This window comes from Lepidothrix coronata, unplaced genomic scaffold (assembly GCF_001604755.1).
Source record: "Lepidothrix coronata isolate B3197 unplaced genomic scaffold, Lepidothrix_coronata-1.0 Scaffold128, whole genome shotgun sequence".
Taxonomy (NCBI): Eukaryota; Metazoa; Chordata; class Aves; order Passeriformes; family Pipridae; genus Lepidothrix; species Lepidothrix coronata.
The window spans coordinates 1,103,640-1,122,226 of NW_016690308.1; the positions used below are offsets into that span (position 1 = coordinate 1,103,640).

Consider the following 18,587-nt stretch of genomic DNA (forward strand, 5'->3'; position numbering starts at 1 on the left):
GCTACTGAGACAGCTCAGACTTAAATCTTGCCTAAAAGACAGTGAGTTTAGCTTAGACATTACGATGTTAAACATCTGATGTAATAAATCACCAAAATTTAGTAAAGAAATATTTAAACTCATCCCCCTGGGCTGTCCTCCTACATCACAGCTCAAGTGACATTCCTACTGTTTTATAGTAGCAAGTGTTACACAGTTACCTTTTAAATAAAGTAAAAATGCCATCAGTTCTTAATGTTAATACTTGTCTTTTATTTAAGTAAGGTAATTACAAAGCAAAATCCCAACTTAATTCCTATTTACTAAAACTGCTTGCAAGCACCAACACACACTCATCCACTCACACTTCCCTTTAGTTTCTGTGGTTGACCAATTTCAGTTGCCCAAAGGACTGCTTGGTGGCCAGCCAAAGCACTGGGGTGTGGAGCCGGGCTTCTGTCCAGCACATTTAGATGTTTCATGCAGAAAATACCCACAAGAACCTTCCATTCTGTTGATATATAGTTATTAGCCTTTGAAGATCTCTACCATGTCCCATCTTTGGACCTCCAACAGTGCAGTTAAGTCTCAACCCCACCAGTGTTGCCGCTTCTCTGATCTGGAGTGTTGGACTGGCCTGACCTTCACAAAACCATTGTTCCTCAGCCAGAGCCCATAGATTGTTGCTGCTCAACACCACGTACAAACATTCTTTGAACAAAGCATTTTTGTTCTTATTAACCATGTAGTGGTCCTAACACACACAATGAACCACTAAAAATGGGATTTATCTGCCCAAATTTAGGGGTTGTTCTGTCATATATGCTGACCTGGCACATTCACCATGTCTCTTGACAGTCGGCTGGGGGAAACAGTAATTTCTGAGGCACAACTCACCAGCCTTTAACAGAGGTTAAGTTGCATCCCACGGATGCCATTTCCCCCCCTCACTAAGATGTCCAGACATTTAGATGAAGAATCCCACTCCTCAACAATAGGTGTTATTACACCCAAGTGAGCAAAACAGGAACGAGCTCTTTTTACCACAAGAACTCATTAAACTGACTGTGAATGTGCTGAAAAAAAGAACAGACTAATTTAGGTTAGACATGACTTCTGGAGGTCATTCTGTACACCATTCAAACGTTTCCACTGCAAGCCTTAAGGAGCACAAAGCCTCCTCCAATATAGCAGTCACTACCAAGAAAGCAGGAGTTAGACCCAGACATGGGAAGTCCTGTTTTTCAGGTAGTAGAATATTTGGAAAATCTTGTCTCTTATGGTTAGTGAGCTCCTAAACAAGTTTGATTACTGGGCAGTGAAACCAGAAACAGTGGTAGAAGATTTCACCAGACTATAGAAGAAGTTTTTCCTCACTGACAGGAAATACTGAAAGGGACACTCCTCGTTATGACCAGTAATCCTACAAGCCCTTGCAGAAATGCTCTCTCCAGTAAACACCTCTGAATGAGGGAAGCATCTGAAAGTAAAGCTGAAGATGAACTTACTTACAAAAATTCAGCCTATGTACACAGGCACTTTTGTTTTGCTTAACACTGTGTTATGAAAACTGTAAGTCCACGTGTAAGTGACCAGTGGCTTAAATTTATCTTCCAGGACTGTCCCATAAGGTCAGGAGGGTGAACTGCTGCTGTTGTTAAGAACTGGTTTCATCTGCCTTGTTCTTGACAAGATGATGGAAGAAAAGAGCTGTAACAGCTCCTGGTGCTAAAGGGTCAGTGCTGAGTAGAGAGTCCTACTGAGCTCAAAGACACACAGTTGACCACTGGCTCAAGACAAAGTTAACTTGAAAGAGCCTGGAGGGAGCAGAAGCAGGAAACAGTTATGGGACATCTTCAGACATGGCAGCACCAAGCAAGAGGATGCAGCAAATGACTGTCCAGTAGCACAGACAGTGTTAAAGGATCTGCCAGAACTTCTGTGGTGTGGCTGCTGCCAAAGGGCAGGATGATAAATGTGCACCTCTCTTGCCTTATCTTTCACTGTATAAGCCAACACCAGGCATTTTCTTGAAAAGCCCCATATATGACCCCAGGAAATGTCTGTTTTATCAGATCAGAATAGGAAGGAAGAAGCTCCTTCTAATTTTTGGCACAGAGCTCCCATAAAAGCAGTATCAGACCCACATGACCCCTGATGCTTTTATCATCTGATTCCTAATGGGTGGATGCTCAAGGGTGATTTAAAACATTCATCGTTGTTTTCGCTGGATAAATCGACAAATTCCCAGTCTTGTTTCATGATTATTTTTAAGGACTAGAAAACTAGAGGCAATGCACACCTCCAAAAATACACAAGTGGACCAGAGTATCAAACCCAAATCTTTCAGGCAGTCACTGAGAAACAACCATCCTTCCCAGCACACCAAAGTACAGAGTTTGATATGTAGTTGAAAGGAATTTGCAAGAGGCATCCAGCTTAGCAAACTGGATAGGAACAGCTGAAGAAGTATAGGAAAAGGTTAAACTCCTACACCCATATACTCACAGGCTCTAAGTACCAAAAAGCAAGGCATGGAATGGCTTCTCAAGGGCTTCCCCTTGTAAAGGTGAGAAAGTTTTCCACTTTCAAAGGAGAACAGCAATATCTTCACAATATGAGCAAATATGGCAAAATCACTCTAGAATACAGTCTTTGTTCTCACTGTTGGAGTACGAAGGTGCAAGAAAGAGTTACCCTGAGACTTTCCTCTCAGAGGCCAAACACTCACGTTTCAATAGTTCATACCAAGTAAGAAGACAAAGAGCAGTACAACTGGTCCTTGTTGTAGCAGGAAAACCATCAGGCCTCTGCTGCAACTTCTGTACTGCGAAAAAACTGGGCAACCCACACTTCACTCCCTCAGTCTAAATCCCAAATGCTTTTGATGTGAAAAAATGAGGAATGAGGCAACCCTTTCTAGCCCAACATAAACAGGACTGTATTTCTTTAAGTAGTGTGGTAAGTTCTCTTGACTGCCCAAATCTTGGCAGATCTCCAAGAGAGGAAAAATAAAAAACTACTGCATATGAGGGAGAGGTAAACCTGATGGTCCAGCTGCATAAGACAGGTTTATAACACGTTTCCCTGCTATTCCCTCACATCACCAGCATTTTAGGCAGTGCTTCCTCTGTATCAGGCTGAAAGGCACATCCCATAATCCCTGGGTTTATGTACTTGTTTGACAACGCAGCCAGCAAAGAGGTAAAACAAGGTAACCAACTACCTGAGTCACATTAACACGGTGCCAAAGAGGGTGCAAGCCCACTCTGAGGTGTAGAAAATTGTAATCTTTTCTTCACTGAAAAATACTCTTCAACAAAGACTGAAGGTGCTCACATGGTCTTTTCTTCTCCCCCTCTTATTCACTCTCAGCTTATTCTGGGAGTTTTTGGATCCCATGTGATGCAATACAGACCACTGGAGAAGGCCAACCACCCACTGTCACCCAAACAGAGGCTGTGATACAGTATTTGGGAACACAGAAAAAACACAATACTAAGTTGAAAATACAACTTTGCCACTCAAAGTCTTTGGAAAGGCCTCCTCTCCCACACTGTCAGCATCATTGTCAAAGGACTTACTTCTGTGAAGTTGGAATTAAGGACTCCTGCATTTCCCCCCCCCCAGATCCCACAACCATCACCCTGATAATACCAAAGCAGTAAATACATCATGCATTTTTGCTTCACACCCCAATGCAATGACATTTAAACACCTTCAGTTGAGAAAGTTCTTCCCAAATGCAAGACCTGAAGCAAAGAAATTTCAGGGAGGTGGACTGATTTTCCAGAGGATCTCCACATCAGCTTTCCAAATGGTGAGGAGAAACTGAGAAACACTTCTAACTTGTAATCTAGGGATGATACATACTGTCAGGAAACAGTTCATGTTCTCACACGAATTGCTCTCTTCTTTTTAGAGGATTATTAATTGCTTTGTCCTTTATGTTTCCCAAAAAACGGCTGGCAACATTGAGAAGCATATTAAACATTAACTTGCAATTTCTTTTTCTTTTTTTTTCCTTCAAATACAATTGTAATGCCCAATCCAGACATCTTTTTAAATTACAGAGAACTACAGTCTCTCTAAAGGAGCTATTTTAACTACTTAAAAACCTCTTTTATAGTGCATATATATAGTTCAGTGTTTTTACAAACTGACTCGTCTGGAGAGACTTAACCAGTATGGAGACTACAACCAACCATCTCATCATGGTATTCAAATTAATTTTCCAATTATTTTCTTCCTTGGTCTATGAATTTGGTAGAAGCATTTCCTCCCCAAAGGGCTATGCTGTTAAAAAAAAAAAGGCTACTTAAGGACTTACTAAAGACTTTTGCCTCGAAGGAGGGCTGAGCAGGTCTTGAAGAGAAGAATTTCTTCCTTTACCTTATCACACCCTCAAGTAGATTAGAGAAAAATTGGACAAACCTTTTATTAACTGAGAGGCTACACGTTTGCTTTAGCATCTGAAAAACCCCAACCAGAAAACATTCACAAGCAGCTCCTCTAGCTCAGGCTGAATTTTGGAAAGCCTACATGAAACCAGATCAAAATCCATTCCTCTTTCACAGGTGATGGCAAAAGGGAACACTCCTGGTAGATGATGCACTTCTAATGGCCATAGCTTATTAAAATTTAAGATCTGATGGTGTAATGCCCTTCAGGCCCAAGCCAAATCCCAGAAATAACAAGTAGTGTCTTATCCTCAAGTTAAAGTATGCAGGCACATGTGCTAGATTTCTCCCCAGAGAGCAGGTGCCATGTCCACAAGCAGAACTCCTCCCTGTGCATGTGAAAAGGTCCCAATCCAGCTGAAGACACCAAACCAAGACCTGAACTGATGCTCTCTGTCAATATGTCCATCCTGTAGCTTTCTGCTGTTAGATTTCACACCACTATGGGCGATGAGGTGACATCAGGTAAGTCTGGTGGGCAGAGCCAGTGGGACCAGTTGCATGGGGAAGTGGACAGAAATTCTTTCACAGATGAAGATCTTACCAAAAAAGTGGTGATAGGGCAGGCAAGGCAGGAAGAATGATAAATGACTTTCACTCAGCCAAGCACAAACACCTTCCCTAAACCTTGTGTAGAAATTCCTGCTTAATTGACACATATTGTCTTCCTCCAAGATACAGGAATGAATGCTTCCTTTTGGTTTTGAGAGCTGCAGGAATTAAACTCCTGTGCTTGTTGTGTACAGGAGCAGCTCTGAAAAAAAACACAGCAATCTCACCATATTATGGTGCTGATCCCAGCCTGATCTCAATGAAGGGAGCTTTCATGTGGCTGCTCAATTGCCTCAGCCCACATGCTGGTTAGAAGCTAAATTAGATGATTCTCTTACAGTTCTGTGGGATGGGTAAGCAAGGAGGGGTATTCACACTCTCAGAAATGCAGACAGTAGCAGCTTCATCAGGGAAAAACCTCAAAGCCAATTAAGGAACAGACAGTCAATCCTTTTGTAAAGCTGTGAGAACTCTGTTGTGACAGCAGACTCGGAGTCTGCTATGTGTCTCTGGAAGCAAATGATTCTAGAGCATTACTCCTGGAAACCTGATTTATCTCATAACCTTGGAGAGAGGCAACACCCCAGTCAAGAATGGACTGGAGAGAATCAGAATAATAAAACCGTTTACTGAATAGAGTCAGTACATGGGAGAGAAGCACAAATCCTCTTCCACTCTTCTAATGTGGAATCCATTGAATCCTTTGCAGAAACTACAAGGTATATTTACTTTCAGCTTGTTAAACCCCTAAAGAAGTTTCCAGAGCATTGTTCCAAATATTTTTTTTTTTAGTTTTGTGGTAGAACAGTATTTGAGCTCTTACTAGCGTGACAGCTTCTGACAAAATCCTACAGAGGTGATAACAACACCTGGTCCATTAGCAACTTAGGTAATTTCATTAAACAGAAGGGTTAAATAATCTAACCCTCAAGTCACACAATTGTCCAAGATTTCTTCAGGGTATAAAAGGAAAGAGTCTTTAGTTTTCTGAAAGCTTATTCTGATTACTGTTTGATTTTTATTATTTTATGAAGAAGTCCTGGACAAATACTTCATAAACAGCTGCAAGATCATGGTGAGTAAAAGCTACATAAATTGTCTTTTAACAAGTAAGAATATCATTTTGTCAAAGGTTAGACTGAGCTTTTCACCCTAAGAGAGCTTATGCAAACTTGATAAGACACAGCCACTACATTCACTATCAGATCATTCCTGGAACTGCAGATTGCTGCTTGATATGAAGCAGGGAAGCCTCTGTCTTACATTTACCTTTTACCTTCCTCTTGAAGGGTTAATTGCTCTGCATTAGAAAACAAGCTAATCCTTCTCATCTTTATGTAGCCTGGGCAAAGCCACAACAAATTAATACATTTCTTTGGAGGTCAGACAGAAATCTGGTCTTAAGAAAGCTTTTAGAGTTAAGCTTTAGAGATTGCTATAAGCTAGGTAAGAGGCATTTCCTTAAAAAATTCAGAGTTCAGGATGTGGGGGGGAAATGCACTGGTCTTTAGAGAAAACAAATTTATGCAGCAACAAGGAAAAAAGTGAAATCACATTAGTAGGTGATGTTAGTCAAAAGTAATCTGACTGATAGATGGTAAACAAAGTGCTGTATTTTGTTGACCTTTGAATTTAATACAGGAATTATTTTCCTTCAAAGCATGAATATCAAAGGGTAATATCAGGTTGCTGTGTCACTGTTTGTACCTGATGCAGGTTAAACCCAACAAACAGAAAGTAAAGGCAGACCTGGATGTCACCTTCTTTCCCCAGATCACTGCCACACTAAATGCAGCAACACTTGTACAGTGCTCAAATGCCGTGCTGAAGACACAAGCTGGTCACCAGTAAATCTGCACTTAGCTCAGTTATTTCCTGGAGCCTATTACAAAGATACCTCAGATCCATTTATTGAATAATTATAATGATGAACAATAAGTGAACGCTCATTCAGAGAAACCCTTCAGGGGACAATCCCCCTAAGCCCTCCAAGGGGCTGTGAGGAGTTTGTTTTCCTACTATTTTCATCCTGGGAGATGTACAAAAGATGAGAAGGTTTAACCACTGAGCTGCACACTGTTGCAACTTGCCCAGTTTCCCCACCATCCACAGAGTAAAGTTTCCAAACTTCACAGGATAGCTCACAACCTCTAATTGTCTCTTGACTCCCTTCCTGGTCAGATCAGACTTTGTAAAGTTTCTTTAATGTGTGTCAAGCAAAGATAGCATCTTCTCTGGGAAAAGCCAAAGGCTGAAGCTTGTCACAAACAAGGAGCACTTGTGGGTCACAGGCAGGGAAAAGCCACAGCACTGAAGTGAAGTATGATATGATTCTATAAATATTTATGAGGAGCAAATATAAATGAATAAACTGAAAGGGTGAAAGAACAGTCCACTGTCAGTTTAAATCAAGAGAACTGTGCCAGCCAGCACTTTCTGCCACTTCCCAGGATTCAGCAGTGTAGGGACCACAGGCAGACTAGAGGCAGATACTCTGTTTTGGGGGAACTATAAGTGAAACTATGAGAAGGCAAACTGAGCTGTGTTAGTTGGCCTCAGGCAGGTGAACAGAGCAGGGCTCAGTACACTGTATTTATTTAGTGCAGATGCTTGTGCCAAGGGGCACATTGTCCAGCTGGAGCACAGCTCTCCCACACCAGCTGAGCTGATGCCCAACACAAGTGCAAGAGCCACACCACGGCTTTCACAGCCTGTGCACAGGGCTGCTCTGCACACACGGGACCAGAGCACTGTGCCAGCACTGGGAGCTGCCAGAGGCTTGGTAGCTGCTGGAATTGAGGCCCCCATGCCTTCTGACTGACAAATAAACAGGTCTGAACACACTGTCAGCTCATTCCTGCTCTTCATTAGCTGCTATTTCTGCTATTTAAAGCCTTCTTTCTATTTCCAATGCACCTGATCATCTCCACTCGCAGTCAGGGTTAACACAAGATTCCTTATGAATCTTTACACTAACTCCCCCATAGACATCGAGCCTAAACATTTACTTTTATGAATCAATGTTGCTTCAGCAGTATGACTTGGGCCACGCTATACAAAGTGAACATCTCCAGTTTTCCCATAGCTAACAACAGGTCTGGAATACTTTCCACAGCGCCTCATGAATAATTTTCCCGGGTAGAAACATGGGACGTGTGCTGTGATCGCTGACCAGTAGAGGGAGATGGGATACTGCAGCCAAATAAAAATCCAAAATCCAGAATCTTTCACAGGATGCCACGAGAACACAACCCAGATCCATTTTTTTTCTTCCTCCATTGATTGTTTATAGCTTATACAAAGGGAGGCAGAAGGTGAGCCCTTATATAGTCTGCTTCAGCTCTAGCACTATTAAAAACCTGAATTCAAATCCCTGCAGAACTTTTTCTAGGGACCACGCCTTTTTTTGGTGGGTGTTTTTTGTTTATTTGTTTTTAAATTAGGAGAAACACTGATGTGGGTAGGGGTGAAACAGATCCAGGAAAGAAAAACATCCATTTGAGAGGATTCATGGGACACTGAATGTGTCAAAGCTGTGTACTCTGTTTTCAAAATAAGAACTGATACAAAGTCCTAAAGTACTGGAAAGTACATAATTTTATACATTAAAAATTAAAACACAAAGAATAGTTTAGAAGTTTTTATCTGACTACCCTTATTAAATTAATTCTCCACTTATTCAGCTGGCTTAGGAAAAAAAAAACTATTCTCTTTTTATATTCCAGACACGTTTGTGCACCAGCCACACTGATCAAGTTGAATCAATATAATGTGTTGTGGAGACAATGGTGGTGGCACATGGTGACAGGTAAAGAACTAAAGGGAAATATTGAAGAGAAGTATGTAAAAGACCTCCCAGCAGTGTAGCCCAGGCAAGCATTCAGAACAATCTGTTTAATTTTTTCTTAGCAAAACCTGCTAAGGTGGAAGACAGTGCCCATGCAGGAAGGGCATTAATGCTTTACAATATTATGACTTTATAAATTAAAACTAATGCAACTGGGAATCAATGTAATGGTGCCAAGTTCAAAACATGCAGTTTAAAGGACAAAAAAAAAGCTCCTCACCAGTAATACCAACTCAAGATTTAGTCCACATTTATTGAATACTAGACTCTGAATGAGTGACTCCAGACTTCCCTTCTACCACCACTGCTTTCAAATAGCTGGAGAAGCATAAGAATATGACTCCAGGATCACAGACCAAGGCATGCATTGTTCTCCTCCAGTCGTAATCCAAGACCATCATCAGGGATGCCAAATAAGACATTGGTCAAATATTGGTGAGAGTTCTTCCCTTACCATTAAGTTACCTCTTTTCCTTTATGGTTTCCCCAAGTGTTACCTCACCAATTGGAGATGAAACTCCCCCTTTTTTATGTTAATAGTATTAGCACAGCTCTAGCAGTGAAAACTGGTATCTGGCATGATGTAATTCATCAAAGGGTCTGAAGAATCCAAAAGGAATGGGTGACCTGCCCCAACAGCCTCAAGATTAATTGGTTAATTAAATAAAGAACATCCATCTTCCAAATTTCAATGGTGATCAAGCTCAAGCCTTTGACTCAGGTGACCATGGACAGCTGAGAATGCAGGTACCAACTCCCAACATATTATCTCATAGTGAGAGAAAAAATATCCTCTGGAATCAAAAGGAAGCCAACAGTCTTTGAGAAGGGCTGAAAGAGTGACAGTGAACCCTACTATCCTCAATTTGACCTTTCAGGTCAAAGAGGTCTGAGTTCTTTACTCCAGAGTTGACAGTCATTTTCTCTTTCAGGTAGAAGAAAGGAAACACTTTTTCCCCTCTAAGGCAGTGAAAAAGTCAATGTAGGTTTTCCACCTTTTAGCACTCACTTCAGCATTATGTATGATTATCTGATACTCAGGATGGATCTGTGAATTTTTTGGGACTGAGTATCTGTTACATTGTTTCTTCTGACTGAGGAAAGCCGAAGTCTGAGCAGTACATTCCAGACCAAAATTACTTAATGGGCTTAGTTAAGTCAGAATTGGAGCATCTTTACAAGGAAAAACACACTGAAAAAAACAAAAAGCCAAAAAATACCCATTGCAAAATCCAAGAAACAAAGCAAGCCACAGCTTTCTACCACACTGCAGAACAGATTAGGCTGTTTCTATAGCAGGCAGCTAATTCCTTCTTTTGGCAAACAAACTCTTCAGACAGAGCCAAGAGTCTAGCAGATGATTTACTGATTAAATGCAAAATGAGAAACTGAAAACAAAAATTTTCTGGAGAATGTAGTAATTTGCATAATTAAGCCATCCATTTTACTCCTAAGTAGTCTTTATTAATATAGCAGGAACAGGCTCATAACACCTGGGTACACTTCAGCTGTTGCACAGGGATCTTACATCAAACGTCCTTATGTAAATTCTGACGGCCATGAAGAAGCCAATATAAGTTTGGGCTCATCTGACATTTTTTTTTTGAGAGATTCCAACTGCAAAGCAATTTTCATCCTTTCTGTTCTGCTAGGAAGACCTCCCCAACTCCTCCTCTAGCATTACATGAAAGATACAGTTGAAACAATATGGTTTTGTACAGTCAAAGCACAGCACTATGGGAGACTTTCTCTGCAGGAGATCAAATTTCATTTAACACTCAGGAAACACCAAAAAAAAAAAAAAAGAACTGCAAGCAAAGGCAGACTGAAAGGAGGATACTCACTTGTAGCGTAGTGTCGAAAACAACGAGCTTGGAGCTTGTTGGAACAATGTCATAACACTTGTGTGACCTCATGAATCGCACATAAATGTCACTTTCCGATTCTTCAAGTGCTGCAAGTAAAAACATTTTGTTGTTTTATTTAAGTAACTTTAAAAAAAAAATAAATAAAAACAACAAAAAGAAGTTGTAACAAACATGCCAAATCAACCGGACACCACTGCAGAAGGACAACCCTAAAGCAAAACTCAAATTCACACTTTCAGATACGGGCAGACAGTCACAGGTTTGCACTTTGCATTTCAGACTCATCTTTCCTTTCAGATTAAATGGAACAAAACCAAAATGCATTGTTCTTCTTTGATGAGGAAGGACTTCCGTACTGAAGAGTTATAATTTTTTTTTCCAACAGCAAACCACTGGAATATGCATCTGAACTCTTGTTATGTACAAAAGGAAGACAGTTTGAAACTTAAGTAGTGTTGGGCTTGACCAGCTTAAGCTCCTTAAACTAATATTTCTTGAATCTCGTCTCTGCCTGGTCCAGTTTTCACACAGTAATTTTGTATTTTCTCAAGAGGCAGCAGGCAAGTTCTATTATCAGTTCCATTCTCTTCAGACTACTTCATGTACAGCATCATGAATCCAACACTTTGCTCATAAAAACAGGATCCATGTGGCTGGAGTGGTTTTAGGGGGACATTTCTGCAGCAAGGACATGCAATCCAGTCCATATTACCTCACATTTGCATTTGTCAGAGTTCAGATGCACATGATACAATCCCCTGATCTGCTCAGGTACGTGAACTTTTTTAAAGCAGTTCGACCCTCCATTCTCTACAGCAGGTACCTAGAACATGGTCAAGGTTAACCCCTCCATCAGAGGTGTACCCTTTAGACCCTGTAATAATGCACAGAAACTTGGTCATATGTTAAATTTTTGAAGAGTGGATGAAAAAGAAAATAAACAAAAAACCCCTTGAAATACCTACTGAGCATTGAAGAAATTCAAATTAGAGAGATAAAAACTCAAAATTCTAATTTGCTAGATTTACTCAAAACCAGTCATCCAGCTCTATAAATTATTTATCATTTCCAGAGTGGTTCAGCACACACTTTTTAGTCCAAGTTTATGGAAGCAAAGCTGGATCTCCCCTGCAAGTGGCTGCTCCAGGATTCAGGCAACCTCTTCTATATACTATGGAAGTCCTTCATCTCCAACTCTCATTACTCTTTAAATAAATATATAAAGATATAAATAAACCCCTTTTCCCTGCTGAAACAAGCAACGTGAAATAGAAGTTATATAGGAATACAAAAGATAAATCCAGCAAATTATTTTCTTTTTTTCTTCTGCTTTTTCCCAGTTGGACACTGTGTTCCTATAGCACTCAAGATCAGAAGTGGAAATAGCAGGAACTCGGAAAAACTGAGAGGAGATTGGGAAACCATGTGAGGAAATTGATAGGGAAAGGACCAGGTAGACAGACTTGGACAAAGCTGTAGGAAGCCACCTTCATGAGGTGATCCCAAAGGGGAACTGGCACTGACTCATCCATGGAATGTACAGAAGAGGTAAAAAAATTAGTTTGGGACAGAGAAATCTTTATCTTACTTGATAATATACTAACATCTATCATCCTCTAAGTTCTGCAATACCATGAACAGCTACTGTCTCCATGAAACTAATTTAATGATCCTGCAAGAGTTGTTCGAAGGAGTTTTATTTGTTTGTGTTTTTGTTGTTTTGCTTGGTTGTTTTTAAATACCCGAACTATAAGCAGGGAGGGGATGAGATATTAATCAATAGAAACAATATTATAAGAACATTTAAATAACAGACCAAGAAGTCCGGACTTTATAAAGTTATGGTTGCTTCTACAACCATAAGTGCAGTCCCTCTGTGCAGTATCAGAGTCCTTATATACTTTAATCTCAACTTTGTACACAATTAAGATACTACAGGTAGAAACAACCATAGGAATACCTCAAATAGTAGACACCACCTACTATTCCATCAAAATAGTGAAATAACCATCCCTGGAAGTGTTCAAAAAGATGTGTGGATGTGGCACTTAGGGACACTGAATGGTGAACATGATGGTGATGGGATAACAGTTGGACTCAAATTAGAGGCCCTTCCCAACCTAAAAGATTCAATGACTGTATAAACTACAAAACAGCCAATTATTTTGAGTTGAAAAAAAATTACCCTCTTAGCAGAGTACATCATGGCTCAGTAGAGTCTTGCCAACTTACCTTTAATTTTGCAAATGTAATGTATCACAATAACAAGGGCAGAATAATTTAATAATTTAAATTAATGATGTTAATGGCAGCCACAGTCGGGAACTCCATATTGACCAGCACAGTGAAGGTGGGCCTATAAACCCTCCTCTCACTTGCCAAACATTCCCACTCTCCAAACACAACTTCAGCTGGACCTCAACAATCCTCATCCACTCCGCATTCACGGATTAGTGAAGTGCTATCTCACCCTATGCTGTCTTCCAGCTCCGAGTAGATACCACAAAGCAACTGTTTCCCTTTAACTGTAGCTGGAAAGTTAAAATTAAAAAATTCAGAAGCATGAGACAACCATCTGTGAGCACTGCTAACTCTAGCAGGATCTGAACAAGGATCCAATTGTCCAGCTGGAACTGAGGTTTATTTCTACAGAAGATCCTTATACTATAAATAAGTATAATGCACCACTTTATTAGTTACTAACTAAACATGCAAAAGATAAGCAGCACCGATTTAACTCTCAAGTCTTACACAAGTCCACCAAGTGTCTCTTGGAAAGGATATTTAAGACCTTTCAGCACCTTCAGATACCTGGGATTACTAAACAGCTGCTGCAGCCTAATTCTTTGTACGGGTGCTGTGTGTGCATCACGTGCAACAACAGCTGCTCAGCAGAGAAAAGGCTCCCAAACAGAAGGCTCAGCACATCCCAGGGATGCACTCACACCCATCTCTCCTGCACAGCACAACTGGATAATAAGGGCATAATCACAATAGGGGCACAATCTTCTGTACAGTTTCTCTCCCCTTCCAGAGGACAAACTTACTGCTTTTGGTTGTATCCAGCCACCACTGCTGCAAATATAAATAACCAAATCTGAGCACCCACATCTCCATGAGGATATTTCTACTTTATTACCTATTTATTTTATAGTTCCAGTCTCAGCTATTTTTCTGATAAATGTTCATCCTTCCTGGCTACTCTTAAGCTTCTGCAGACTCATCCAGTACCTGCAAAGCAGCACTCCCTTTGGATGGACAAGGACAGATGCCTTTTAGCTCGACTTAAAACCTCCCTCAGTCTCTGCATGTCACCTCTGATCTGCAGACAAGATCAGTTGTCCCACAGGCAGGAGATACAAACACAGAACTGCCTCCAGCCCAACCTCAGCTTTCCACAGCTCATGATCTGGAGGTCAGCTGGCTCACAGAGCAGATCCCCAGCAGGAGGCATCTCAATCTACAGCAGGATCCGGGAGGAGGAGAATCCACTGATAAGCAGTTGAATGTGTATTTCCATGGGGGTGCTCGCTCATGAAAGGTTATTTCTTGAAGATTCATCTGAAGGTTATTTTGCAAGTGGACATTCTCCCTATCCCCAAGTCACAAGTGAAGACAAAAATATCCAAATCCCCAGTGCTGTTCTCTGCAATTTTAACAGAGCACAAACAGAAGTCACCAGAAAGGTTACAAGACTTTTAACACCTGAAGTTGAGCACCTTGTCATACAGGCTTAAACAGAATAAATTCTCTACATAAGCATTTTATTTGTTCCTACTGCTAGAGTTCCTCTTAAGATCAGAATATCAACCTATTTGTATTTCTGCTCCCCAATCTTATTCACTAAAGATCAAATGATTTTTACTCTCTTCCTTTCTCCCACACTTCATTAAAAGACATGCTTTAATTTTTCGTTTCAGCCAGTAAATATTATTTGCAAAAGCATCACAGCTCTTTTTTTTTTTTCTAACAGATGAATTATTCAGCAATACTGACTCAGATTGCAGTAGGACTCAGTACAAAGTATAATTGTCTATTTAGAGAGCTCTACGGTAGAACAACCATCTGAATACTCATAAATGGCAGGGAAGCTTCTGCAGCATTACTGAAGCCATTTCCTCAGACATCTGCTGAATAGATGCCTTCAGTTCCACTCATACCTTTGCCACCAAGCAGGGTGCTTTTCTATTGTAGCTTTCCCCTTTAGAATCTCAAGGCCTTCAAAAGAAATAAAAAAGAAGAGAAAAAAAAAAAAAAGAAGTGCCTGCAGATGGAGAAGAGGAACATAATACCATATGGCCAACACTTATGGAAAAGCTTCCAAATACTGCAACATAAAAACCTATAGAAAGTTCTTCAGAAGTGTCTACTGCAAACCACAGGCTGCCTTTCTGTGCTGTATTCTTTCTTACTGAGCTGGCCCAACAACAAGATCCTGGGCCACACACGCTTCCTGATTTCGACAACACCAAATCATGACCTTTCCTATTATATTTTATATTATAGCTATATTATGCTCCTGCTATCCAGACACATTTCAAGTTTAGTCTTTGGTTCCAGGAGTGTTTGAAAGGAAGACACAGGGTTCCACAGAGACTGTTTTCATCTGCTTTAAAGTGTTAATTCCACTGCAGACCACAATCAAGCTGCTGCAGTTCTCCATAGCACCCCTGCTCTCATGGTTAGATTGAGAGCTGGGACCTCTAGTAATCCTCAATCATTTGAAGAACACAGGCCCTTTATATCAACCTAAACAACTGACTTTCCTAAGTGTACTATAAAATTAACTGCTGAGTTTAAAAAGCCCTTGAAAAAGCAGGGACAAAAACCAGTGGATAACAGTATGTAAAAATACAGTCAGGTAAGTGCCCAGCCTGCTGAACAACCTGGAGGAGGACAGAAAGCACATATATACACAGTAATTCCACCACTCACCCTGATTTTCAATCAGAATCAGTATGGAAACTGTGCAACTTTGAAAGCTTAGAGTTTCCTTACAGCAGCAGGAGCTGAGCTAAGCACTCCCAGCACCCAGCACAGCACCCCTCTTCACCTTGACTACTATTAACATAACCATCTCCCCTGGGCCAGGTCTGATGGTGGATAAAAGGAAATGAGGGAGTAGACATGTATTTTTGTGATATTCTCACTTGTAGTAAATAAACTAGTTACTGGAAAAAACAATTTTATTTTCTGTTACTGCAGATATACATATCTGCATTTCAGGTTACTCCAAGTCACATTTCTATTTTAAAAGTCATGTAATGTGCTGGATATTATATTTCAGGTGCCAGAGAATTAAAATATTAGAGACCAAAGATTTTTTATTATAGAACTGATGCAACAGCAATACATTTAGTGAAGTTTATCGGTATAATTATACTGGTAGACTATACTAAAAGGTGTTATATATTCACCTCTATACTATTCTCTCTTATCTCACTTAATCAAGTAAAATAATTAAGTCTTTTCTTAACATAGAAATAAAAGCAACTTAGGCAAGGACATATCACAGTGAAAACAGAAATCAGAGAGTTGTTCATGCACATCTGGCTTAAGCTGCAAATTAAAAAATAAATTTTTCCCATCCCAAGCCAACATTCCTTTGTCAGCAAACACAGAATAGCGTCACCTTTTCGAAGGCCAAGTCTAAAGATGTGGCTCCACAGCAGCACAAGCAGCAGCCACTGACCCCTTTGCACTGGCTGGGTCAATCCACTCCCTCCCTCCCACTGCTTCTGAATTTATACAGAACTGTTCCACAAGTTGGCTGGAAAAGCTGAATTTGTCACAAATTATCAGCTTCCTCATACTGTCAGTTTTAGGGCTATTCAGCTCCCATATCCAGCCATGTGGTAAGCAGATTATTCCTGCCCCTTCCTTACACTAAAAGCTATACAGACCAAGGACAGCATCCCTGGTGTGGCAGCCAGCCATTATCCCAGTTCAGCTATGCCAAAGGGTGAGCAATCACTTCAATAAGCCAGCACAAGTTACCCTCTCTCTCTCTCCTGTTATAGATAACTTTTGGCAGAGAATACAACAGGTAAAAGACACCATTAACCTCGTAAATTGTTCTTCTGCCTGTCATTTTATCTGAAAGCTGCCACCAAAACTGGCTATAAAGTTTCTGATCACTCCCAGTCTGAACTTACTGAAGGAGTTCCTTAATATCCTGGATAACCTCTCCCACAGCTTTCACAATGCAGATGTTAGGACTTCTTCTGCAAGTCATTAACACATCACTTCTAACAGATCTGAAAAAAACATCCCCAGTGGATACAGTTAATCCTCTCCCAGAGCAACAGTGACAATACTGAGCAAGAACCACCAACTATTCCTCACCAACAGGTCCTGAAACACGACTTTTAAGGGAAATAGAGTCATCTGAATGAAGTAGGGTTTCAAGAACAATGTTCTTGGAATCAAATGTTCAGGTAGGACTTCATCAGGGATTCGTCAGCAAAGGGACAGACAGGAACAGATTCCGAGAGGAATCCAGTACTTGCTGTTTACAGCATGTTATTGTGATCACGAGCAACAGCTTTACTTCACCCTACCTCCCATAAGACAAATATCTAATTTGGTAGGTTTTTGGGTAGGTTTGAATGATACACGAATTAAAATGTACATGGTATATCCTGTGAAAAGCATGGGAACCGAGGGACTGGGAGAGAACAGAAGACCACAATTTTGTCCCAGAATAATGCAGTAATAGGGCATGACTGTTCAGTCTGCTGAGCTGTCTGCTAAAGAGCCAAGAACACTGAAAACAGTGGACAAGAAACCAGACAGCAGAAGCTGAATCAATGTCAGACTTGGTAGGAGAGGAATACTAACATAGTTTAAGAAGGGCAAGCACAGAAAAAAAGAAGTGATGTTGTACTGTACCATTTGATTTCTGTTTATTCATGAGGAAACTTTTCTCAGAGAAAAAAAAACAAACAACAAAACACCATCAAAACAACCATCCATGTAATCAGTCACAGGGTAAGACCGAGCGGCAAAAAAAAAAAAAGACAGAAAAAGCAGGAAGAGATGGTTACAAGGATTCCTGCTCCATGTGGCAGGAGAAAAAATCACAGAACCCTGGAATATCCTGAGTTAGAAGGGACCCACAAGGATCAAAGTCCAATGCCTGGTGCTGCACAGGACAACCCAAAAAGTTTTAAAATGTGCTCGACAAAACTTTGCTGCAGAGATGGAAACCAAGACTAGCAAAGGATTAATTCAAATCTTATGCAGGAAAAACAGTTCAATATATGGGAAATAATATGATGACAGTGATAGGAGTTGACTACTCTATCACTGTCTGGAAGGATTTCAAATGCAAGGAACAGGAAGAGAGGATGCAGTGACAGAGACACGACTTTATTTTTCTTTCTGTGAAGCTGCAAAGAGCTTTAAAACATCCTGGCAGACCACACATTAAAGTTACACAGCAGCATTATTCATGCAGCCACAGGCTACACGATATGGATGTTGCACATTGAACATTTCCCACCCCTATCTAAAGGAATGCATGAGCTGGCAGATAAAGAAAGATCACAGCAAGTTTATGGATGTAAGAAACTCTGATACAAATAAGTGATAGGAAGTGTATCTAGAGATGAGTATCAGAAGCTTCTTCAGTGATAGAGGATTAATTCAATTACATATTGCTGCATGAATACATGATGTGGCCAAAGAAAAGGGCCTTAAAAAAAAAAAGTGTGAGCACACAGGGCCAACATCAGAGTAAGTGAGCTCTGCCTTGCTCACTGCACCTCATCCTACAAACAGGAACAGGGTCTAGAGGCACACAAAATAAGAGGGGAGAATAGGTACATTAACTGTTAGTCACTTTAGATCATTAGGGTAATTGAGATGTTTTCTCCTCCT

The 18,587-nt window shown here is 40.5% G+C and overlaps 1 protein-coding gene across 6 annotated transcripts in view; it reads right to left on the reverse strand.

Moving 5' to 3' along the window:
* Positions 1 to 18,587, reverse strand: part of PRKAG2 (protein kinase AMP-activated non-catalytic subunit gamma 2) — a 211,285-nt gene that overhangs the window by 18,447 nt on the left and 174,251 nt on the right. For all 6 annotated transcript variants that reach the window (XM_017826516.1, XM_017826518.1, XM_017826517.1 and 3 more), the window contains one exon: positions 10,683 to 10,792. In XM_017826516.1, coding sequence (XP_017682005.1) covers positions 10,683 to 10,792 — 110 coding nt within the window. The remainder of the gene's footprint in view (positions 1 to 10,682; positions 10,793 to 18,587) is intronic.